Source organism: Centruroides vittatus, unplaced genomic scaffold (genome assembly GCF_030686945.1).
Source record: "Centruroides vittatus isolate TY-2023 unplaced genomic scaffold, ASM3068694v2 contig_2726, whole genome shotgun sequence".
NCBI classification, from domain to species: domain Eukaryota; kingdom Metazoa; phylum Arthropoda; class Arachnida; order Scorpiones; family Buthidae; genus Centruroides; species Centruroides vittatus.
In genome coordinates this window covers 639,642-667,448 of record NW_027121735.1, presented here as the reverse complement: position 1 = coordinate 667,448, position 27,807 = coordinate 639,642, and the positions used below count along the sequence as shown (strand labels likewise).

The 27,807-nt window shown below is 30.5% G+C and overlaps 1 protein-coding gene across 1 annotated transcript; it reads right to left on the bottom strand.

Moving 5' to 3' along the window:
- Positions 1-158: 158 nt before the first annotated feature.
- On the bottom strand, positions 159-27,807 carry LOC136971825 (coiled-coil domain-containing protein 28B-like). Its single transcript, XM_067266327.1, has 8 exons — positions 27,728-27,807; positions 10,821-11,127; positions 10,557-10,706; positions 9,568-9,667; positions 5,534-5,594; positions 3,590-3,612; positions 3,402-3,476; positions 159-1,038 (listed from the first exon to the last, which is right to left on the bottom strand). Exons 2-7 carry the CDS (start codon positions 11,110-11,112, stop codon positions 3,443-3,445), a joined length of 660 nt encoding a protein of 219 aa, XP_067122428.1. The 5' UTR covers positions 11,113-11,127; positions 27,728-27,807; the 3' UTR covers positions 159-1,038; positions 3,402-3,442.

The window sequence follows — 27,807 nt, the reverse complement described above, 5'->3', positions numbered from 1 at the left end:
GAATATTCCACACACAAATATCAGCTCCACTTCTATCATTTATAAGTGGTGTATCAAATGTGTTTGCTGGCCAGATTTGGCATGGAACCATAATTTGGGCACCACTTGCCTACAGTACGAGGTGTAGTAAACATAAATTCAATTACAAAACACGTGCGTAAATTCAAGCAAAAATTTAATTTCATTAAAAATCAATTAGACGATACTAAATAAAATACACAAATTTTTTTGGAATGTTAATAGATAAGTACAAAAAAAATTCTCAAAAATACACTCCTTATCAAATATTTTTTCTTTTAAAAACAACAGAAGATATAATAGATCATTATAAATTTCACATATTGGTATAAAACCCATCTGGTGTATACGTTTCAAAAATTTAGCTGGCATTTTACAAATCATTCATGTGTAACAAATAAAGAAATAACAAAAATTGAACTATAATCATATAACAGAAATTTATCACATTGTAATTAATACTGCTAATCAAATAATAGGAAAGCAGAAACAACTTACTGTGGACAGAAATAAAATGTGTGGAAGACCGTGATATTCGTCTCGACTGTAAAATTGAATTTATACAGTTCTGTCAAAACTTCATTGAGAATTTTTAATAATACATTAAAAATATAATCAGATGCAGAGTTTTATGATTACATTTTTAATATATTATGCACAAATATAAATGAGTTTTATGATGGGGAAAAAACATAAATGATGAGAACTCAATATCACAAAATTTGGCTTACCTCATTGTCTATTCTAAACAAGTAAGGTTTTACTCTAGCTTTTATTATATGTAATCAAAAATTATCATATTTTTTTTTTTTATAAATAAAAAAACTTTCTGCTTTCAAATTCTGTCTAGAGGTAGATTGACTAAAAAGTCTTTGGAATGAGTTAATTAATATTAAAAATGATTCTTTTAATCATCACATTTTTGTTTTTGACTTCAACTGAAGTCTGGAAAGATTCGGAGTTAAAAACCGTCTTTGGCAAGGTAAGTCGGCAAAAATTTTGATTTTTCCTCCTCTCTATCTGTAATTGAAAATAAAAAATGATTAATTAATGTGTATATAAACAATCAAGCATAAACTCTATACTTATTAAATCATTAAGTCCCACATTAAATCTCGGCCTAGAACTAGACTGCTGTTAGTAATCAATACAGAGCAATTTGGTTTAAGGATAGATGGTCAGGATGCCTTCTTGAAAAAAATTTAATAATTTCAATTTAATTTAACTAATCTGGAAGCAAAGATCAGATGGATGTTCAGATAACATAACTGGTAATGCATCTATTCAGCAAGCTGAAGATTCAAGTTTGAATCCTACTACCAATCAACCTTTTTACCCAGAGTATTCTTACATTTAATTCACAACTAATATAACTATTAAATTTAGTACAAAATGGTAACCTAACCACCTATCTTTCAACTAAATTTCTTTGTATTTATTATTAACAGTAGCCAAGTAATGCTAACAGAGAATACTTCCATGCAGAGAATGTATTTATGTACCACATGGGACACTTTCAGGGAAATATGTAATTTATAATGTATATCACTGTAGTATGTAATCATCAAGTTTTATTGTACACTTAATTGTTATGAATTATTTACCACATTATTATTCATAATTATGGTATGACACACAAACTAATATTAGATTATGTGCTGTACCATAATAAATACTTAAATATTGTAGTTTTCTATGTTATACATTAATTAATTAATTAATACTAATTAACTGTAAAGTAAACCTTGATAATTACATGTTACAACAATTTCCAATGTAAATTTTCTCCTTGATAGTGTTCAATAAAGTATATAGATATGTGCTGTATGAAAGCATCTTCTGATGCACTACTTCTGAACAACCCTGTATAATGAGAGTCAATTAATTAAATTCTTTAAAATTTAATTTAAGAAAGTCAAACATCTTAAGATCAAAAATATATAATTAAAATGTTATTAATTATATTTTTAATATTAATAACGATTAATGTGCAAGAATTACAATTAAAATCTCTCAAATTATATTGGGTTGGTACAAAAATTTCTGAAATTTTCTAGAGTTTCATAGTACAACATTTATTTTGAAAACAAAAAAATAGTTTATTCAAGAAAATAATTGCCATTACATTCAAGCACCTTCTTCCCTCAATTGGGCAGGTCACAGATTCTTGCCAAATAAAACTCAGAGTGTTTTGACTTGGAGAACTGTAAGTATGATTTTCATCTCCTCATTGCCAGTGAATTGCTTTCCACCCAAAAAGTGTTGCACGGAATGGAAGAGACAGTAGTTGGATGGTGCAATGTCCGAGGTATATAGGGGACAAGGGAGAAACTCCCACTCAAAATCAAATAGCTTCTGCCAGGTCAATCTTGATATGTGTGGCCTTACATTGTCACAAAGAAAACGCACAATATTCATCTGTGACCACTTGGTGTGAACAGCATTTGTGAAACATTGCAGCCAAGCACAGGAGATTTTGGAAGTTATAGTGGTATTCCAGGGAAGCATCTCCTAACAGACTGGTCCGTGAACATTCCACAAAATACACAGCATAACCCTGCAATGAGGCAATTCTGGTTTTAATATCTTTCCATGACCTTTTATACTTTAATTTGACACACACGCATCATTTTTCATCTCCTATAACAGGGGTGGGCAAGCAAGAGTTCAGTGGGAGCCAAAATGTAGGTTTTGCAAAATGCATGGGAGCCGCAGTTCTGTACTTTTTGTTCTGTACCGCAGTTCTGTACCACCATTTTATTATATAATATAAATATAATATAAAACAAATATTGAATTTTTTAAATAAACATATTTTCACAAAATTGTGGAAATAAAACAGTAAAAATAATAATAAAAAGCAGAAATTAACACTTTCAGCAAGAGCTGCATGTAACTCAAAAAGAGCTGCAATTTGCCCATGTCTGTCCTATAACAACGGTTTATACCAAACTGATAATCGTAAAGCACATACCGTATTTTACGGACTATAAGACGCACCTTAATTTTTAAGCATTTTTTTTTTTAAATACCTATAAGAGGTTATGGACTATAAGACGCACCTGAATTTTGGAGACAATTTTTCGAAGAAAAAAGTGCGTCTTATAGTCCGTAAAATACGGTATGTGCAAATTTGGTCACAAAAAAATTGGCAAACTTGACATATGTAAAAAGTTATCGCCACACAGAATATTTTTTCACTTATGACTATGTGCCTCAACACTTTTCATTTACATACCCCAAAAAACTTTTAGGCACCATTCATTGGAGAATAATTTAGAATATTCTACAGAGGTCTAGAAAATTCCACAAACTTTCGCATTGACCCAGTATTACAATTATTTTATAATTAAAATAACTCAGATAAATCAGAAAAGTCATACTTGTTATGTAAAATTTCAGAAATGAAATGTCTATTAACATATTATACTTCTGAGCTCGCAGAATGTAATTGTTCACTGTATACTTGTTAAGAAATTTATAACAAATATTAAGTTTCAATATAATAAATTGTTTTTTTAATAATTTTACATTCATAAACATCAGAATACTTAAAAAAATTAAAGGATACATGGAGTGACTTAAATGCTGCAGCTGTAATTAAAAACAAAATTATTATTAAATATTCTATTTTAAAAATTTATATTTTGATTACTACAATGACTTTAAAATCTAAATACATATGTACTTATGTACAGATAGCCCTTGATTTATAACTACAAAGTGCAAGCTTAGAAAGAAATCAAATTTTTGATAAATTTCAAGATGGACTAATGTCTTTTTCAAGGGAAAACAAATATGATGATGACTATAAAGGTACTGTTTGTCTTCTGGTTATCTTAATTTATTACAAGTTGCATACATCTGTGTATGGAATTTTAAAAGAAATAAATGCAATTAATGTTTAGGATATTACATTTAATTTTTTTGTACTTGTATCCCTTAATATTTATGTATTAAATTTGACTTACATTCAAAGTAATAAAACATCCTACATTAAGGAATATATATATTTTAAATGCTAACCAAATTTTGCTTTCATAAAAGAAATAAAATGACAAAAGCAATTCAAAATTAAACAAATCCCTAATTATGATCTATCACAAAGTGTATATCAAATGATATCATGAACTAAGAATCACTTTTAGTTGACTTTTAGATATATTTCAAATGAAAGATTACCATTTATTTTAGAACAAAAAGCATATCATTATTCTCCTGTACCAAATATTATCTTCATTTATGAATAAAAATGTTTTTTCTAATTATTTGGATAAGGACTATTAATGTTAAAACCAAATACAATAACAAGATTCGTTTTAATGATATGAATAAAATAATTGTTTAAACTGTTTAACTAACATCTAAAACCAGGAGCTAAAACATATCAAGATGTACTGTACAGTACATGATATCAAAAACAGGACAACAAAAATTTTGTTATCTTAAGATAATGATTGGCAATTTTTCATTCAAAAACACCTATGCAAAAGCTGCATTAAAAATAAACAAATTCTAAACTCTTGAAGTAGTTTGATGTACAACTGATTTTATAAGATAAAATGTTGTTAGTTTTCATTATATGTGTATGAAGTTTCCACTTCCTATCTTACTTTGAAAAACTGTCAACTAAAGTTAATTGTAAAATTGAATTATCAGTAAAAGTGTGATAATTATCATATAGTTCTGGTAAGGAGAATTAAAATTTCCCTTTCAAAATGATGTAAATCACTAAAAATGAATTGATAATGAATGATGGAGTTGGGGAATGGAGGAGAATTAGGGATGGAGTTGAAGAATGGGTAATAATTATAACATTTTATTATTATTAATAATTATTCATTTGATAGGTTATGCAAGGCTCCAGCACACAACAGATTATATAAACTAGATTTTAATTAGAATAAAAATTTTATTGTTATATCGCATCAGATTTTATAAAATCAGATGATTCAATTATAAATATTAATATATAAATTATATAACATGCCAAAATGTTCTATAATCATCAAGGCTTACATTCTGAATCCTTTTTCACTGCCCATCCAGAGCTATGTCTTAGAACTGATAATGACTTACATTCACAGTCCAAAATAGTCATTATTAGTAAACTATATGGTGCAATATTCACAATATATTTTTTTTAATATATTGGTCAATGTTCACATCACTTCAAATAGGTTTGTTAATAACAAAGTATTTAATTTAAGTTCTATTTTAATGTTTAAAATGACATCATAATGCAGCATTAAAATGAATAATTACTCATTTTAATGCTTTACATTATTTGTTTTGTGACACTTAATTCTTTTTCTAGCTTCTTGCTTCTTCTTAACAAAAGTGTGCTTTCATAATATTGAATTTAATAAGAATATTTGACAATAAAATTTTATACTAGCAATATTAACTTTTTAGAGAAAGTACAAATAATTTTTTTATTTAAAAAATATTTAAATAAACAATTTAAATTATAAGCTAAATTAATAAAATAACTTCCAATTGATTAAATACATACATTTTCAACAAGTTTATCAAGATTTTCTTTGGTTACTTTTCTTCTTTCTTGTGATAAAGGTCTGAAAATAAAAGCAACCGAAAATATTAAACAAACTATTTAATAACAATCAAATACTGTTTTAAACACTAATATTTTATGAAACAATCCAAAAAATATTTTACAAAGTTTAGAGAAATGATTCAATCAAGGATGTTTTCAATTTGATTATATCTAGTGAAAACAATGACATCCCTTCTGTTATCAAAGCATGTACTGTACCATATTTCTGCACATACAAGAGCATGCTGTTATATGTGAAAATCACTTATTTTCACATTTCTGAAACATGTCCTGTTTTGCTTATAAGAGCATACCTTGCATATAAAGTATGTTCTCATAAGCAAAGCAGGATGATTGTTTTGGCTTATTTCACAGCTGTGTCAAGGATCAGATAACATGGTTTACTTTTTACGGTAAAAAGACCCTTCCATTTATCTGTATATAGCAGCATAGTTGCCAATTTATGAGATTTTATCCTAATTTAAGATTATTTTTAGCACTGTCAGTTCACAATTTTCTATGTTAGAATTTCTCCTTCAGTAAATAAAGTAATCTAAGGAATCTTAGTAAATTCTGTATACAGAACATACAAAATATTGTTTGAAAATTGAATTTGTATCTTTAAAGTATTGCTTGGAAAATATCTTGTTTCTTTGTCTTTAAAAGCAACTTTAACTTATTGGTTATACCAGTGATCAGGATGCTATGACTGCTAACGGATATGTTAAATTACGGACCTAGCAGTATCATCATGGGAAATATACACACAGATTTCAATACTAGTAGTGGTACTTACAAGCAGGGCTGTAGAGTTGGAATTAGATGCAAATTTGTTGATAGAGGAGTCAGAGTCAATAAAAATGTTTAAAAAATACAGTGGTGCCTCGTATAACATACACCTCAAATAACAGACGCTGTGAACAACGGACTTTCTGTTTGGCCATCACGTGAGGAAATCAACAGACTTTCTGCAATCAAGTGCAAATGATTTTTCCACTCTTTTGCCGTTGCCATTGACAATCTACTATTTTTAGATGTTTTCCCCTTCTTGGCTTCCCAGAATAGGTTCTTGATGTAGGTATTTTGGAAAACAGGTGTTGAAGAAGAGAGAGAAACAGACCACCTTGGACATGTTTTTCAAGAACCAGCTGCCAAAAAACAAAGGATGGAACAAGAGGAGTTGACCCTGCAAGCCCTGGTAGCCTCTCCTGAATCTGACTCCGATTAAAAAACAATAAAAAGAGACCCCGCTGCAATGTGTAAAAGTGTATGTCTGTATGAATGTGTGAAGAAAGTGTTCCTTCATCTCCTCCTCACAACATCTGACTACCCAGCATAATTGGTGACTGCTCCATTTTCATTTTTTTTATGGTACGGTATGGTTATTTTATGCTGCAGAACGAATTAATGTTTTAACATGTATTTCTATGGGAAAATGCATTTCGTATAACGGACTTTTCACTTAATGGACGTGCACCTGAAACGGATTAAGTACATTATATGAGGCACCATTGTACCCTGATGATTAACTTGGTAGTGATGAAATGCCATTCTGCATTAATATAATCATAATATAAGTTTAATTTAAATTATCATTTAGAGTAGTGATTCTCAACCACTGTGCTGCAAGATATTTTAAGTGTGCTGCCACTGGGAATACCCAATCATAAGCGATATCAAACAAGTAGTTCAATTGGTTCTACCTTCCTAGGAAACATTTGGAAATTGTAACCAGTGTTACCGATAACTGCCACTAGTTACCAAGAAGTTTAGAAAATGTGACCTAAATAATGAATGGCGTTTAAAAATCACTGTTATGACGTCACCAGTTGTCCTGCGGTCTGCGGTACTTACCGAAGTAAATATGTGTGCCACTAAATTTTTAAATTATTAAAAGTATATCATGATGAAAAAAGAAGGTTGAGAATCACTGATTTAGAGGTTGGAGTTAGAGCAGGACCTTCTGAAATTCTGAGTCTGAGTTAAGGACTTGGTTTACCGAATTTGCAGCTCTGCTGACAAGTGTGAAGTAAAGGCTTGCAGCAATGAAGATAATGAAGATGAGGAAACTGAGGAAAGTATAGATGAGGCTAGTGACCAGAGCAAAGATAGAAATGATGAACTCAATTTCTCCTACTTTATTGTCACTTGTAATTCCTTTAATGTTTTCAATTTCTGATTATAAACATGATCTTAATAGTATTTAAAATTTCTAGCACTGCTTTTCTCTCATCATTATTAAGGATGAAGAACATCTGCATAGTCTCCACATTTCTCATATATTTGTAAAAACTGAAAACTGTAAAACAGAAAGGAAAAATTGTGTTTTTAAGCTTTATAATAAAAAAAAAGTTTGCAAAAATTGTTTGTGTATTTTGTGAAATAAAATTTTTTAAAACACTCAGTACAACAAATGAATGAATACAAATAATTAAAACATAAATGTAACTGGATAAATTTTATCACTTTCTGGATCATAATGAAATTTATATTCTAGTATGTATCCAAATTCTATTTCATGTATACTTGAAATTGTTATTATTTCTTTGTCATTACCAAATAAGTATGCTTTTACATAATAATATTAGGTTAATGTTACCCTTGGTGGCAAGATGGCGACCAGAGGGATTTTTCCCTACCTTCTAGACGGCGACGGGAAAAATTTTCCCTAATTTGAGACTGCTACGGGGATAATTTTTTTCCCTGCGTTTGACGTGGCTTACGCGTTTCCGGTTGCCATCTTCGTCTTCTATGGAGACTGCGCGTTGCGCATTGTTTCGTAATAACGCAACCTAGTAACTCCTATACTATAATAAGCTACTGTAAACCCTATTTTAATAGAAAAAAAAAACATTTTTTTACTCACGTTGATTGTCTGTCATTTCCCTTTTTTACATTTCTTCCCGACTTTCGAACTTTGATCTTCGTTTATTATAGGTCTTTTCCCCCTCCCTGTTTTGCGTCGGCTGCTACTGTCGATGACTTCTTATTTCTTCTTTTTTTACTCGCGGTGGTTGATGTTTCCTTATCCCGACCCTTCTTTGATTTCTTTGAATTCTTCTTCTTATTATCGCCGTTTTGAACGGGTGCAGACGGAACTGTCTCGGGTTCTACTGTAGCTTTTCGAGATATCCCAGATGCTAAAGCCAAAATCGTCGCACCACATTCTAGACATAGGTAGTGCCATATGAATGACAAGATACATCCCCAGGACAGATGACCACTTTTGCTTTTAAAAGTTCCTTCGTACACTGAATATTTAACTGCACATGAACTGCATTTAAGAAGACATTCATTTCTTTCGCTTCTGTAATATAATTTGCATGTCTTATCGCACGTAGAACACGTCGACTCTATTTGCTGTATACCTAATTTGACTGCAAATTTGAATGCATTATCAATTGCCGGGTTCAATCCCAATTCTGAATAATCTGTTTCCATCATTTTATAAAACTTCCTGGTAGTAAATTTGGCCCAGAATTCCTTCGAACTCAAATCAACGTCGCCCATGACGTGCACAAAATTTCAACAAAAAGAACGCAATTTCTTTTTGTTTTTACTCGTAAAAAATATAAATTACCTTTTTAGCAATTCGGAAAGAACAGATATTGTAAATAAAAAAAAAAAAAAACTCGCTGCCAACAACGAACATGCAACACACCACTGTCTTCTACACTCCCTCCAAACGAAATTTGCATAATTTGACGATCTCGGCACCAACACATTACGTCACAACATTTCCAAAGAGCTCCCTCTTTCTCACGTCACAAACGCAAAATCGCGCGTCTCCGGAAACACGGTTGCCACGTCGAACGCAGGGAAAAAAATTTTCCCCGTCGCCGTCTAGAATGTAGGGAAAAATTTCCCCAGCCGCCATCTTGCCACCAAGGGTAACATTAACCTAATATTATTATTGAATTATCATCTTTTGTATCCATTATAATTAAAAATAAATTCCAATTTTGCAATTGTCAGTAATTATTATTACTTACTTAAGTTTCTCTTGTTGAGCATTTAGATCAAAATGTAGCCTTGCTAATGTTTCTTGTTGTTCTCTAACATTTTTCAACTTTTCAAATGTATAGTCTTCACCTGATTATTAAAAATAAATAAATATATTCACTATAAATATTACAGATTATTTTAATTCAGATATGAAAAAATTATGTTTTAGAATATTATCATTAAAAAACTATTTAAACTAGTTAAGATGAATCTTAATTTTCAAATATCAGAAAAAATATATCCAAATAATTGCTGTAATGAATATGGCAACTTTTCCACTACTATTAATAATTAAACAATTATTAAATTTAATAAGAGATGGCACCTAACGCCTACCTATAGTACCAAATTACTTAGAATTAATTAATTAATAGTAGCAGAAAAATAGCCAAATTCATTACTGCAATCATTTGGCCTCATCTAATAGTCAATATGAAAAAAAATGAAAACATTGCCTAAAATATTACAAATAATAGAAAATTTATTTAACAGCAAGAACTTTGTTATATTTTGTATTGCAAGATTAATAACCAAACTTTAATAAGAACTGTTCAATTTACATATTAATTCCTAAACTGGAATCACTTAAGAACGGGAAGTAATGATTCCATAATCATTCCAATTGTAACAGGATAGATTCAAATATAGAAAATTTTATATATTTCTGATAGAAAAAAAGATATAAAATTCTGTTAATTTTCTGTTGTTCTGATTAAAATTCTTGTTTATTTCATATTATAGTTGCATTAAAACTGTTATATGGTTTACATATTGAGTAATCAGTTTGCATAAATATATTTTAAAATAAAACACAATGTACCATATATTTCAACATTTATATTTCATACATCTTTACTTTAAAAATCATTCAAAACAAAAAAATAATTTATCACAGCATAATTTCATTAGCTGGCTACTATCTAATTACACATAAAAATCATCAAATAATAGCATATTTGCATTTCAAAATTCTTACCAAACGCTTGCAGTTTTCCAGAATGAAAATTGTCTAGTAATTGTAGTAATCCTTGTTCCATTTGTCGTACATCCGTAACATCCGAGTGAAAATTATGGGGATGCTGAAGAGATTTATCCATAACAGAACTATTTCTGTATTTAAGAATGCCTAAAGATATATATGATATAATATAATGTGGTTAAAAAAATATAATAATAATAATAATTATTATTATTTTGAAATAAATATATAACATTTTTACACAAAATCTTTGTGACTTACCTTTTCCTTCTGTTCGATGCATTCTCTTGGAGGACAGACGAAAATCTACTTTTGGTTTATTCATATTATTAGCATTTGTTGAACCAAATGAATTATGAAAACCAGTACTTTGCCTTTCCCATCTGTTGTTGTTGTCCTGTTTAAAGCTCTTAGATACAACTGGATCGCTACAAGTTGTTATTCCGAGTAATTCCGAAGTGTTGGTGTCGGCTACGGATAAATCGTTGGAGTCGTAGCAAGCCGATTGTTGTTGATTTAACTTTGATTGGTCTTCATTAATATTGTCTGACATAATGTCACATTAATGCTGCATAATAAAAATAACTATAATTAGAAATATATTGCCCTATAAAATAGTGTGTATGTTTGTATATATACACACACACACCTTCATTGCAATTTATTTGATTATTATTGGTAAACTGCAATGAATTATTATTTTAAATTATTTCAACATTTAATTGTTTCACACATAAGTGGAAAATTCTGTAAATTCCTAAATAATATTTACAATTAATTAATATAAAATTATATAATATTATTCATAATTATCTATTTATAATTTAAATTTGAAATTTTTTAACACTATTCATTCATTTTAATTTTATTTATTCATTGATCAAGTTTATTTCAATGGATTATAATTCATTGAAATAAACTGTGACCAAATTCACATGTGTGCTTTACAATTATCAATTTCATATTATAAAATCATCATCACAGATAAAAAAAATGGTGCCTATGTGTTAACTTAAAGCACAAAAAGCTGTGGACAGATATCAGTTGAACAGCACAGACTATGCCAAAACCAGAATTGCATTAGCACAGGGCTATGCTGTGTATTTTGTGAGATGTTCAAGGACCTATCCATCGGGATATGCTTCCAAAGAATACCACTACAACTTCCAAAATCTGTATGGCTGCAATGTTTCACAAATGCTATTTACACTGAGAAGTCATGGATGAACATTGTGCATTTTCTTTGTAAAGATGCAAAGTCACATGCAAGGTTGACCTGGCAGAAGTCGTTCGATTTTGGCTGGGAGTTTCTCCCCTGTCTCTTATATACTTCGGATATGGCACCATCCAATTACTGTCTCTTCCATTCCATGCAACACTTTTTGAGTAAAAAGCAGTTCACTGATAATGAGGAGATGAAAATCACACTTACAGTTCTTTGAATCAAAACACTCCGAGTTTTAAGTATATCAATCATCCTGAACGGACGTCATATACTGTATATAAATACCATATTTTATGGATTATAAGACGCACTTTTTTCTTCGAAAAATTGCCTCCAAAATTCAGGTGCGTCTTATAGGCATTTTTTAAAAAATTGCTTAAAAATTAAGGTGTGTCTTATAGTTCGTAAAATATGGTATATATATGTTATGGACAAAGTGATTAATACAGGCATTATGAATACAGTCAAACCTGTTTTTATGCGGGGGATAGGGACCGCATTAAAAAAAAACGCATTAAAAAAAATCTCACGAAACTTCACGAATGGCTGTAAATAATAGTTTTCGCAACACAATTAAAAAAATAATTTTTTTATGCGGTCAACAGGGACCGCATAAAAAAAGTCTCACATAGAAAATAACTCAAAACCGTACGAAATAGAATTTATTGACAACAGATGTCAGCACTTGACTGCATCGTCTGGTCTATCGTCTGTTTTACATATTTTTGTCCAGGTGGTGTTTTGTTGACTTAAAAAGTAAATTATTTCATTTTTCGCATATTCATGCAATAATATTACTATAATAAGTGCATTTATGCTATAATAAGTTTATTTAGCTATAATAAGTCAACGTGAGACATGACGAATCGCACGAGACTAGTCGCCAACTATACCGCACAAATTAAAAATTCGCATTAAAAAAATCGCACAAATAAAAATCGCACATAAAAAGAGCGCATAAAAACAGGTTTGACTGTAATGACCGACAAAATCAGACATTGTAATAAATTTCAGTAATTTATCAAATTGACCAGTCATTATGAATACTGCTATCATCTAGTCAGGCAAAGTGATGATAATACGTTAAGGAGTGATCATTCGACATACGCTAGCCAATCAGCACTCACATCTGAGTTGCGCATGCATATTGCGTTTAGTACCGAATTTGGCGGTGGTCGCAACTGTTTGTGCTCTCAACGAATTCCTCCTGGACGGGAGCCTCCGGCCGCCGACTGTTTAACGTCACTAGTTATTTATTCACGATAGTTCTTGAACACACATATCAATATCTAGTGAAGATAAACAATTGGTGGCTGCCCCTCTGGAGGAACCGTCAGGAGCACAAACAGTTGCAACCACCGCCACAATGGTGCACATAAGTAAAATTTTATCATTTAATTAATATAGTTAATGGCATTTAGTTTTAAAAGATTACATGTTCTTTTTAAAATACTTTGAAATAATTCACGAAAAATAAATATTTCTAAATGAAATAAGAGGAGTTTTTTCAATCAAATTAAAATGTCGCAGAATTAAAAATTTGGTACTAAATGCAATACGCACGCACAACTCAGAGTGCCGATTGACTAGCGTATGTTGGATGATCACTCCTCAATGTATTATCATCACTTTGCCTGACTAGGTGATAGCAATATTCATCATGACCAGTCAATTTGATAAATTAATCAATATTTATCACACTGCGCACCCTTTTTGGTCATTATTCATAATGCCTGATTAATCACTTTGTCCATAATATATATATACTTAACCAAAAAATAAATTGTAAAAAATTTAATTAATTGACTCTCATTATACAGGGTTGTTCAAAAGTAATGAAGCAGAAAATGCTTTCACACAGCACATTACTATTATGATCAAAAAGTATTGAGAATGGTACATTTAAACAACGTGCATGCAAGATGGCACTGTCATTAGTTTTTTCCATTGCTTGGTACAACTTTCTTCAACATCTAGCATCAATCTGTATGTCATCATCAATTTTCATTTTCAAATAAACATTTGTTTTCTGCATAAAAGACTTTTATACTGGCAATTTTTCAAACTATTGAGTGTAATCAAGCAAAGAACGTGCATTAAATTTTGTTTTTGCAACAGAATTTCTCTATAAAAAGCCTTTGGTGATGATAATCTATCAAAAACAAGAGTTTTCAAGTGGCACAAAACATTCAAAGAAAGCAGAGAAGGCATCAAAAATGAATCACACTCTGGTAGACAGTCTACTTCGACTGATGAACAACACATTTCTAGAGTCAGAGATTTCGGGCTTGATAATTGTCATTTAACAATTATCACATTATTGAACGCATTTCAGTATTATTTAATCTTGTTGAGCAATTTTAAAAGATCATTTGCGCTTGTGGTGTTTTGCTTCTTGAGTCATCCTGAAAATATTGAAGTTTTTCAAAAACAGAATGTTCAAGTGGCCAAGGAAGTGCTTTCTCATGGAAAATTGTTCTTAAAACACATCATTATGGGTGACAAATCATGGATCTATGCTTTTGACATCTAAACAACTCAACAATTGAGTGAATGGCACTCACAAGGTAAAGGGAGACCAAAAAGACCACGTTAAAGCCAATCAAAAATCAAGGTTGTGTTGATTGTTTTCTTCGATTCTTGTGCATCATGAATTCCATCTGACTGACAAAACTGTCAACAAGGAATATTATTTGAGCATTTTGCATCATTTGCATAAAGCAATTCATAGAAAATGACCCAGATAAAACTCATGGATTTTACACCACAATAATGCATCAACTTACAATGCTCTCATTTTTTTGCTCATGAAGTTTTGGCCAAGAATTCAACAAATATGCTCCCACAAGCTCTGTATCAGTCAATAAGGGCACTGTGTGACTTTTTCCGCATTTCCTTGACCAAAATTTTCACTTCATGGTCACAATTTTGAGTTTCACAAAAACAACTTTAAACATGTTTCAAGGATTAGAAAAAACATTGGCATAAGTGAATTGAAATAGGAGGGGATTGCTTTGAAGGGGTTGAAATAAATTTTGATGAATAAATTCAAATCTTGCATTTTATTGAATCATTCCTAATACTTTTTGATCACAGGGATATATACAGTACTTTATGGGACACTGTTAGGGGAAACATTTACAGTGTATTGTTGTAATATGTAATTACCAAGGTTTACTTTACAGTTAATTCTAATTAATTAACAAATTCATAACTTAGAAAACTACAATATTTAATCATTTCATTATGTTATAGCATGTAAACTAATATTTGGTCTCCAAAAAAATCAAAATTTAATAGAAAACGCAAGATGAACAATTCTTTAGCCTTATGTTAACAGTTTTACAAATATTTAATATCCATCCATCAAGATTATTATTATATAGCATTTCTATACTGGTAGTAAAAGTACTAAAAAGTTCATTTTGAATATATAATTCAAAACTGGTTACAACTCAATTGGTTACTAACATAATAAAATATTTACAATTACATTACATATTAATTTCAAACTTTGATACTAGGTAAAAATTAAAAATTAATTTGTTATTAGTGATAGACATTTCCAACATATGTTGTCTGTTCTAACAGCTATACCACTTTCAATGTTCTATACTGTTTCTTCATTTAAATTTGCCAATTACTAGACCAAATTAGCTAAGCTGGCAGAGCTTTGGCCAAGTTTCCCAAAGGTTGGTGATTCAGTTCTGTCGACTGACAGTTGTCTTGCCCATTCTCAACATTTACTAAAATGATTCATCAAATATCTAAGATAAAAATTTATATTTACTGTTTTTTAATGAGCTTAGTAGAATTATTAATTATTATTTTTAATTAATTTATTTAATGACACACAAATAAAATTTATCTGAAGAGATGTTTTTAATCAGAGTTAATAGCACGAGTTTAATATTGGTAAAATTAAATAATATTTGCAATAATTTCTAAGCAAATTGAAATGAAAGGAATTTAAATTTCAGGTATGAATCGATTAGAAACGGCATTTTTTAGTTTGAAGAATTTTTAACTACTGAAAAAATATAAAATTTAAATTTAAAAATGAAAATACAATACACAGAAATTACTGAATTATAAATATTTGAAAAATTCATACCATTAACAGTGAACCAATAACGTTAACTAAACCTATTATTTCGGAATACAAATGTCACATATCTCCACTGTCTAATTTCCAAATACTTTTGCACTGTATATGTCCATCTTCAGAGAATAATTTCTCTAGTTCCAATTCCAAAAAACCTTCTTCTAAATGCCAACATTCTTTTCAATCACCAGAAAGGTCTTTTTATAAAGACCTTGGCATTTAGAACAAGATGTTTTAGACAATAGAATTCAAGAAAATATTCCAAAGATGAATGTATATGGTCTGGAAGTATTTGGGAATTAAAAAATGGAGATCTATAGGACATTTAGAGTCCGAAAAAGTAGCTTTAGTTAACATTATTTATGAGAATTTTTTTTGCACTATCCAATTAATGTATATTTTAACTTTGTACACTTTAATCATCCTTATTTATTTTTTATTTTGTGTGTTATACTTTAACTTTATATTTTAAATATTATAATTTAAACATTGATTACGTTGTAATTTATATTAAAAGTTATATTTTAAATATTTGTTGTCTCGGCTGTTGGTGACTTTTGCTTCGTGGTTCAACAAGTGTTAAGAAACTACTGCTGTTCCTTAATCTTTTTAACCCAAAATTACTAAAACTGTATAAAAATCTTCATTTTCGAAAAATATTAATAATTAATTAATATGCAGCGTTCACCAGCTAAACGAGGTAGACCTCCGCTTAACAGAACCAAACCGGAAAGTCGAAAGTCTCAACCAGGTGCATCCAACTCCAAACTTATAACGGATTTTAACTTATTAATGGATAAAGAATCACAAGAACCATCCTTAGAAGTCAACAACCAACGTATGGACACTTCTTCACAAAGACTACAGAATTCACCAGGTGAGTCCAATATAATCCATCCATCATCTTCGACAAATTCGAATGACACTCTAACAACAGATCTATGGTACAAAATTTCGGAACTTATTAATACTTCTAATAATAAACTATCTACCCAAATGGAATCTATAAAAGAAGATTTGAATTTAATCCATGAAACTATACGTGAGAATAAAATACAATTCCAAAGAATGGACAGTCAAATTGAAAACCTAAAACTACAAATCGACAATCTAAAATCAGGAAAGGAACTGATACAGTATAAAATGGACACCCTGATCAACGACCATCACTATAATAATATAATAATATATAATTATCCCACGTCAAATAGTATTTCTAAATCAGAAATTCTTAAATTTATTAACTCTTCATTAAACCTGCACAATATACTTCAGGAAGATATTCTTGATATAACTCAATTAACCAAATCAACGAATTCTGTTATCAGAATATCACTTAGTAATAAACAGACCCGTGATCAAATTTTTAATTCCTTCATATCAAAGAAACAACAAAAATTATTGGAAAACTGGGGAAATATCCAGATCGCATCAGACCTTACCAAAGACTCACGTAAAAGAAGGAAAAATTTATTACCGATATATTTCGAATTAAGAAAACAAAATCATTCAGTCAAACTACGTAACGATATTCTACAAATAAACAGAGAATATTTGTTGTCTCAAATCATTTGTTTATTCCATTCCAAGTTTTCAAGGTGATGTCTTGAATTATTTCAAGTCTGATGATGACCCATTAATTGGACTAAAAAATATTTGCAATTAGAATATTGGTTCACAACTATAATCTCATTGAGGAGGTCGCCTATTGTATTAGGTCGAAAACGTTATGATTTATTAAATTTACTGGAGTTACAAGGCGACCTGTTTTATTACTATAATCTTACTCCATAACATGACCATCTCACATTACCTTTCTGCTTGAACCAGAGTTCATAAAAAGACAATATTGCCAAACTAAATAAGTGCTTTTGGACTTTTCTGTCTGTCCTCAAGTCTCTACCACTCAAAAACAATCTTTCTGAATTCTTATTCAAAAAAATTTTATTTGGAATGCATCTACCAGAGTTTAAACTTAAACAACTCATCATTCTAGAACAACACATTCAATTTTGTTGTTTCACTGTTAACAGTTGGAATTTTTCTTACATTAGAATGTATAAAGGTTTAGCAAATTGAGATGGGTTTTAATTTCTTAATTAACTTTTGTAATATTTTTATTTTAAATGTCTATCTTAAATTCTGTAAGCTATAATTTGGGATCTTTGTTCTAAATATTAAAAAAACGAAAGATTCTAAATTTAAATTCTTTCCATTGCAATATTTTGTACAGAAATTACAATGTTCCAATTTTATTAATATTAATATAATGATAACAATTAAACTCTGATTAAATATGCTTTATTTGATGACCTCAGCTCAGCAATTCTTTGTTTCATGTCAAAGATGGTGCTAAGTTTCATAGCTTTTTGTAACAAAAGAGAAAAATGTTTAAAAAAAGTTATAAATTTTGATAAAATTGCCAGGACTATAATTGTAAAATTAATATACCATTTACGACTACACAACAACGAGTCTTTTGGAAGACTCGTTATTATTGTGTAGTTTTAAACTGTATATTAAAGTTATAACTGTTTATAATTATAGTTTATTGAAAATATTGTTTAGTTTAAATAAACAATTTTTAATTATATTTAACTAGTAAATCCACCAATATTTAAAACAAGGCTAGCCTATCTAATTAAAACTGTAAACTGTATATGGAATAGATTAATAATTCCACAATTTACAATAGATCAAATTTAATTGAAGAGGCTAAATCTTAGAATATAAAAACCTCAAATTAAAGCTGTTATTTAAGCATTATATATATATATATATATAACCACAACCACTTTCCAGAAACTTTTTGATGCCTCTTGTATATACATGGTACATTTGAAAAGTTTCTGGAAAGTGGTTATTTATAAACAGAATGCTATATTTATCATTAATTGATGCAAGCATAAACTTGCTGAGACTTGGTTTATAAGGTATTTGCATCTAGCCCTATCAGACTTTTTTATTCCCAAATTTAAAATAAAAGACATTAAAGGTGTGCTCACAGTTGATAGATCAAGTAAAATGTTTTGTAGTGCAGTAGCTTAGAGGGTGGTAGCATTGTATGGAAAAATGTTTTACCTTAAATGAAACATATTAAATATAAAGTACTAAATTCAAGTTGTTGCTTTATTTATGTTTTCTGAAAACTTTTTGAATGCCCCTTATACATATAAAAGACTTGATTGAAAAGTCTTTGTCATTATTCACTATTATATTTTTATTCCAAAATTACAAATGATAAAGGAAATAGCCTACTGAATATGAAATTAAAAATTGGGCATTCTTTTACTACGATGCATAATGGTGTTTGTGTACGCATCCAAAATTTTGAGACAGAGGCATTTCAAAACGACAGGCGTACCAGAGTTGTCGATTTTCAGGTGCAAACCATTTATCTTGATTAGTACAATAAAATTTACTCTTTGTCATCTATAATAATATACCATGTACTTCTACATTTTCAAATCAAGTTTAACAAAGCAAGCCAAAGCTCCAGAATATTTTACCATAACAAAACTTAGAAGTGTTGAACACAAAATCATGTTTTAGTTGACTAGTAGTCAACTAAATAAAGGTGGAAAAAGCCATGCGATTGTTATTAACACGATTTTGTGTTCAACACTTCTAAGAATAATACAACATGGTTTCACAACAAATCAACAATAACAAAACTTTGTACATTTTCTTTGTGCTTGCTTAGTAAAATATTTGGCAAAACAACACAATCTTAGAAAGCACATTTAATTCTTAGAAATCAACTTCTAAAAATGTGAAATCATTTTAACTCAAATTTTAACCAGTATTTCAGAATAAGAATGCATTGAGGGGACCGTTAAGGATTCCTCTCGATAGTTGGCTAGGTTGGTCAATCCGATCACGTCCACGAATAGGATTGTCGTGGAGTCAGGTCACATATTCCGAGATTGAAGGAAGAGTCTAAAAGTTGTTATCACTAGTTTATTTACAACTAATCCTAATGCTATATACAGAAGGTTACACGATGTTGATCATAGAGACGAAGGTTAGAGCACACGAGACAGACGTCCGAAGCAAAGCATGTCGAGCCGAAGAGTCCTCACCTCGACCCCGACGTCAAATAATTTATTGCGACATGTAAGCTATTTGCTGACGTCACGTCGGTTGGGGACGGTGGTCAGGCATTGTATTGCAGACCGCCACAGCATTATTAAAATCAAATTACTTTAATTTTTCTGAATTTATGAATTTTTATTTTAATTTTGCCAAGATAAAAATTAATTTTATTTTTGATCATCTCTCAACATTTTTAAAGGTTTTCAAATTATAAATTCAAATTGAACTTATACTTAAATTATCTTATAGTGTCTAAAATTTTGTGTACACACACAAAGTACCAAACCAATTTTAGACATTACACATTAGAATAAAACAAAGTACTTTGCTCAAACTGTTAAAAGCAAGCTTGAAAGTTAAGTTTTATTACTTATCATCAGAGCCAAACTTATACAAAGCTAAAGATGCTACAGATTCATATCTCACACTACAAAGTCATAACTTGATGCCTCGTACTTTTACACTTATTACTACATAGAAGAGAAGAAAGGGCTTTTATAAGTCTAAATCCAGCCTTCATTATCTTCATGGTTCTTATATAATAGTAATTTTTTAATTTAATAATAAAACAATTTACCACTTTTAGTTTTTCTTTGGCTTCATAAGAAATATAAATTATACAAATTTCTCATTTAATTCAAATATACATCCAATTATAAATAAATTCTAAAAGATTCAATACATTCATCTCATTTATTTTATATTTTAATATATAGTTGAATTTTTTAAAATTTGAACACTAATGATAATGTAAAAAATCATATAACTTATCTCTCTCTCAAAGTTTTAAACTAGTTTTCTGCAAGTTTCTAATGTGTTTGGCAATATCGCATTTTCTCTTTACTTTCTTTTCCACTCCTTTAATCGCTAATATTTTTATCTAAGATAAACCTGTATACATTCCATGTTTAGACAAAGTAAAAACATGGGTAAACAACTCTGCTATCTAACTGTCTTTGAAACTATGAAAGACACAAAACTGTAAAACTCCTGGAACGTAGAAAATTTTGTCTGCCTGCCACCAAGAAAAAATGTCCATGTTTACAGAAAACATGCATTTCCAGGAAAATCCTAAATATATGCATTCGATAAAACCAGTAGATCGCATTAGAGCTTCATTTTGAATTAAACTTTCAACTTTAACTTTGAATTATTTAAATTTATAGTTAAAGAGAAACATTATTTTAAATACAAATTTAAACAGGAGTTATCTGATTTATTAAATAATTTGTAATTAATCAGATTTGATTGTTTTTGTTTCCCTTTATAAGAATTTCCTTTGTGCAAGAAACTTTTATGTAAAAAGATTATTATTATTTTTAAAAAAATTAGATATATATTTTGCTATTCTTTTTTATTTTCTAAAACAAAAGCTAAGTTAATTTCTAAGATTAAAACTAACTCCTTAAATGGTTAATTTAATTTATAAATACCAAAATAATTCAATAGTCACTATTCTGCTAAAATCAGAAAGTTTGTTATTTTTGTAATAAATATCACCGATGTAAATGTTTTCCAATTTGAAGAATAGATAATGCTATATTCATTCATACCTGCAATGCTTAATATAAAAAACTTGCACAAATCAAGCAAAAAATTGTATGAAAAAATAAAAACTTTGCTTGAATAAATATTTTTTTGCCTTTATTTATATATATATATAGGTCTATATTATCTAAAATCTTATTTCTTTATAATCTGTAAAGTTTCCCTATTAACGAAAGTCTACATATCATTAGTACAGGGTGCACCACAAATAATTATCCATAGAAGAGCAATGCTGAGAAGTTCATGCCGTACATAAGCAGGAACTGGGTTTTGTTGTGTGAACAGGGGAAAAGTATCAGTTAATTTGTTAATGCCAGAATTTAATGTTGATAATTGGGAATGTGAAACCAAAGTTAAAAAGTTATTAAAGGAACAAGAATTTAATACAGTTTATAACAGGTTTAAGTTTTGTTACAACTTATGTTTGAACTGATGTCCATTATCAGTGAGGCAGTAGTAAAGCTTGTGCTCAAATAAGAAGTAATCTGAACCAGGATTTCTTATGGTATACTGTATATACATTAGTGAGGTTAAATCTGAAGTTTTAAATGCAAAAATATGTATGTCGGACGTTCAGCGCCGCTTTCCTGTAAACCTAGAAGTTTGACAATGGTGTTTGAAAAGTCAGTGGAATGATGCTTGACATTCCAAACTTCTAGGCTTACAGGAAAGCTGGCTAGAAAGCTAGGATCAAATAAGCTATCATTCTTCACTGGCACATGCCATTGTCAAACTCCTAGGCTTACAGGAAAGCTGCGCTGGACGTTCAACATACACATTTTCACATTTAAAACTTCAGCCACAACCTCGCTATTATCATTTTTGTAAAATTAATAGAAGTATTTCTATAACAAAATTACATATTTATACAATTTTCATTAGATATAATTGTTTGCCTCCAAGAGAAACTTTAAATTATTTATTTCACATCAACATCATAGAGGATATGATATTGAATATTTAAATTATTTCTTAAATTATTCGTGAATACCAGACATCCATTTGATTAGCATAAGCATGGTAGATTCTTGGAAACTCAACACTTGATAACTCAATATTCTGTAAAGCTCATTGCATCGTCCAAGAAAAAAAACCACATGTAATCTAATTTTTACTTCTATAACACTAGGATCAAATAAGCTATATTCTTCACTGGCAATACTTGATAATAGCTTCAATTCCACATGTTAACAAAAAATATAACCCTTTTTCCATGATGCAAATGTCACTAACTTGAAAACAGCCACTGAATAGCCAATACTTTTTGTAATTAAAATTTAATTACAAATGTAAATAGTCACTATGGTATAGAATTAATATGTACAGTCAAACCTGTTTTTGTGCGGTCTTTTCCTGTGCGATTTTTATTTGTGCGATATATGAAAATTTCAATCAAATTGGAACATAATTGACTCCTGTAAAATTTTTAAAAACTCTATTGGTTGTTTTCTATGACATCAGCAGGTTTTTTCATTTTTTATTCAGTAAAATTTTTTTCTCATACGTTTATTTCGGTCCCCTCTTATTTTAATAGCATAAAAACCATAAATATTATGTTATATTTGAACAGATGCGGTAAGTTAGCTCCCCTCCAGCTTTAGACTGCAGGTGTGAAATTTCATGCCTTGTTAAATGAAATAACACTTCCTGCAGCTATATTTATCAAATAAAATCATTATTTAACGATTATTTTTAACTTTTTAATGTTAGATTGGTATTTAAGTGGAAATAATTAATTAATACAAAAATTAAAATTCTTAGAGGATTTTTCCCCCATTAGGTGTTGCAGAAAAAGGCCCGAGGAGTTAAAAAAGCAATTCCTAGTTATTTCGTACGGTTTCGAGTTATTTTCTACGCGAGACATTTTTTATGCGATCCCTATCCCCCGCATAAAAACAGGTTTGACTATATATGAATTTGAACATGTAATACCTTTACAAAAAATTCTGCTATGTAGACTAGCATCGTTGCTAAGCCACAAAACTTGTCATTTTCAGTAACTCATCACCTTCTCCATCCATATAAAGTTGAGTTTGCAGGACTATATTGTATTTCATAAGTATATGAGGAGGAGAGGAATGAAAAAAACAATCTCACAATTGCTTACATAAGAAATGGAAGGGTTTAGTTAATGCATAAAATTCTTATAAATAATCAGTGTGTATTTATTTTAAAAAGTTAAAGAAATTCTTAAATTATACTTTATAGACTAATATAAACTAAAAATTATTATTTCTGTTTATCACTTGTAACATTATGTAACATTGACATTCTTATTGTAAAAATATACCATATTTACTCGCATATAATAAGAGGTTTTTATCACAGCTTCAAATTCCTAGGTCATCCTATATGTGCGAGCAAAAGATTCTTTGCATTTTTGCAAATAATTTTTGTGAACAGTGTATTTGCATTTTTTACCAGATGCTTACCCTCTTGTATTTAAAAACATAAGTATTTTATCTGAGTTGTTTGAATTGTTCTTGTATATTGTCAGGAGTAGAGATGAATAACAATAGGAAAAGCAAAGCTTTTCAATTGAATTCCAGATTAAAATTCCAGAATCACGTGGGAGCCTGATATAAGTTTTAATCCATTCCCACATGAAAACAGATGATTATTTGGAAATCGGAATTCGGAGAAACTTGTAAGTGTAATCAATGGAGAGTAGATTCGACTGTTAAGAACTGGCAAAAAAGGTTCCCGATTGTTCAGCTTTACATGAACAAATTTTGTTGTTGATTTTACAAGATTTTTCCTTAAAGTTTAAAATGCCAGTAATTTTTGCAGGACAATATGTGCATTTATGTTTATTTGATACTTTACTTGTGTGAGATTCTGAATATTTTGAGATAAAATATTCTAGAAATTAATAGAAAATCTTTTAAAATTAAATGTAATAATTCAAAATTTTTATCAAAGCTACAAATCAAAGAAAACAAGGAACAAATACTTTCTGTGTTAACAGTCAGTTCCTTAGAGAGATCTTTATCTCTCATGACTAAAGGGTTGACTAAACCAAAAAGACTCATCATGACACCCAGTCAGATGATCTCAATTCTTAATCTCTATTGGGGGAGAAAAATAGTATAAATACAGGATACGTACCAGACTCTGGGCACAGCGCATCATTGCATCCTCCATAATGTAAACCTAGTGCATACTTCTTCAGATCAAATTTCCTTCCACTCAGAATACAAAATTGTTATCAATCACATTATAAATGAGGTAATATATTAAATTTGTAAACTCTCTCTCACACCTTTCTACCTCTCATACATGAGACAGGATAGCTAAGGTAGATGTAAGTTTGGAATAGTCTATATGTAACTTCTTTAATTTTTATATTAAATTTTGTTATTCCTTTGTTAACTGTCTTTGGTTTCTTTCGTGACAAGACATCCTATCACTTACTCACGTGTCTCAGCAGTAAATACAGTATGTGTTTTAGCACTTTAAAATGTACAGGATGTGACGCCAAAATCTGGACAAAATTCAATTTCAAATTCCTGCCGTTTTATACCAGTGGTAGATGTTGTGTTTGGCATTCAAATAGCTTGACACCTACATTAAACCATCATAACCTTGAAACAGTCACAATGTTGAAACCAAGTGTGGAGTATAACCGACGAGCCACGATTATCGAAAGTGTTTGTGCTGGGCGCTCGGCAACAGAAATCATTCAGTTCTTCGGGTAGCCGAGATTGACTGTGTACGATGTTGTCACTAAGTACAATGAGTCGAAGAAGTCCAACAAAGGTTTTACAACATCGGTGAGGAAAACTCACTTGAAGGAGTGCATTGTCAGGATGCCCAAAATCATTCAACAGGCTCAGGGGCTGATTTTTGAGGATCCAGGTCAGTCAATCTGAAAATTGTCATCAGTTGTTGGTGAGAGTGAGAAAACTATGCATAGAATGTTGAGGAGGACCTCCACTACAAGTCTTACACAATTAAAGTGAGAAGGATGCTTTCCAAAGCCGCCAGGACAATGTTGACATGTTTTGGTCGAAAGAATTCTGGCCTCCCAACAGCCCAGATTTGAATCCTTTGGACTTCTATGTATGGAACATAGTTGAAAGGGTCATGAACAAGTCCAGACATCCAAACGCTGCATCATTGAGAGCGACATTTGCCAATATGGACCATGATACTTTAAAGCGCACCTGCACACACTTCAGACCAAGAATGGAGGCGGTCATTCACGCAGGAGGGAGATATACCGAGTAAATGTATTCTTTATGGCCTTACAAACAATGTGGTTAAAAAAATTTGTAAACCTTTTCGTTTTGCAATAAAAAATATGTTTGGAAAAAATGTGTAATTTGTCCGGATTTTGGCACTGCACCCTGTAATTGTCTGTTGATCTTCGTAGCTACCAATTCCTCATTCACTCAACCCATAAATATTATATATTATTTTTCTTTGTATAATTTTTAAACGTTACTGTAAGAAATTACAGTAAGAGTTATTTTAATACTTTACACATATATACATCCATTGAGAGGGGGAGCCGGAGAGGGAAAAAAACTTAAGTGCAGATGCAGCGGGTGTGATAGCAAAGAGAGTGAACTGAGAAAACTAGGCAAGTGAAGCAAATTTCATTCACACTGCAAGTAATGGTTGAGATTTGTAGTTTCTCACTTTTACCAATAGATGGCATTTTAAAAAATTTGATACATACTGCAGTGACCACATTAACATTCTTTTTGTTTACAGTGTCGTGTAGGCTTATCAAAATTAAATTATATACCAGTATTATTTTCAATACAAATCTTTTTTTTTCCTGCTGTGAGTCAAGAACTTTAGTCGAGACGAAAATGTTTTCATTGGCTTGCACTTGCCAACACAATTAGCCATTGCATACTCCCATTGGCCGACATGAAAATTTTTAACTTGCTTTATGAGGTCACATACACTCACACTGTCGTTTGCTCTCTTCATTTCGTTACACTTTGCACCCTTCACATCCAGTGTAAATCACACTTTAGGGACCCACAGTGGTTCCCATCCCTATAAGTTATTACTTTTACTAATAAATCTTTAAAACAGTACAATTACACCAGGGATACTATAGATTACCACCTATGGAATTTCAGGACTGAGTATATTTCTGAACTGAGAGGACCAAGATGAGTTCAACGATACCCTACTTTTGGACTAGAGACGAAAAATAAAAAAGTTATCATACTTTTTCTGGCAATCGTGCGATGATTGGGAGTTGTGTTGCTCTCTCCGCTAAACCTATCGTGTGTTTAACAGGCAGTCCGGCAAGTCGGCCATATATACCTTCAACAGAGGCATATGTTGATCCACAAGCACACTGATCATCTGCAAGTGAAGTTAAGTCCTTTTAGCACACCCTCGTGCTCCTCAACCTTGGGGCCTACAGCCCCTCAGCTGCCAACACACTCGCTATCACTCGCGGTCGGCTAGTACTATGCGCCGTTATCATGGCTTGTCCAACAAACCTAACCTATCTCTCCGGGATATGACCGTCACCGCCAGGCAGCAGAAAAATCTGAAATGGCATGGAATGCACTGTGAAAGGCAAGAAATCGTAAATATTATAACTTTCTTATTTTTCGTCTCTGGTCCAAAAGTAGGATATCGTTGAATCATCTCGGTCCCAAGTTTAAATATATACTCAAAGTCCCAAAATTCCATAGGTGGTAATCTATAGTACAGCCATTACACCTCCAAGACGATGGGGACCTTACCAGAGTCGTAGACCATATGCATAAGAGTAAGAGAGTCGAAGGAACCATACCTCAACATACACGGCGCCTGAAAATCTAGGATGCACACGATTGCGAGTAACACCACCGAAACGATTTCATTTAACTATTTAGACCACGCGACTATGTCGGCTTTACTTGTACAGGGGGGCCTACAATTCTGGGGTGGTGGCAAATCCCCCATTCAGAGTACACATTTTACCGTTTAATTCATGAATTTTACTCTTAACAATAAAACGGCGCTAAAAATAAATTATATTTAATTCTGGAGAAATTTTTCTGGAATATTTTAGACTAGAAAAAGGACGAAACATCACAAAAATTTTTGTTTACAAAATTATATTAAGTCATCAAACTCTTTCGTAAAATCTTTAATAAAAAAAATAAATAGCATCACGTAGATCGAGCCTTTATACATTTATAGAGAATAGTCTATGAAATTAATTCATAAAAATACCTTTTTACAAAATTAAATTTTATAGGAACGTTCACAGCTTTGGCATAAAATATGTCGACATATCTTCTGTTTTACAAAGC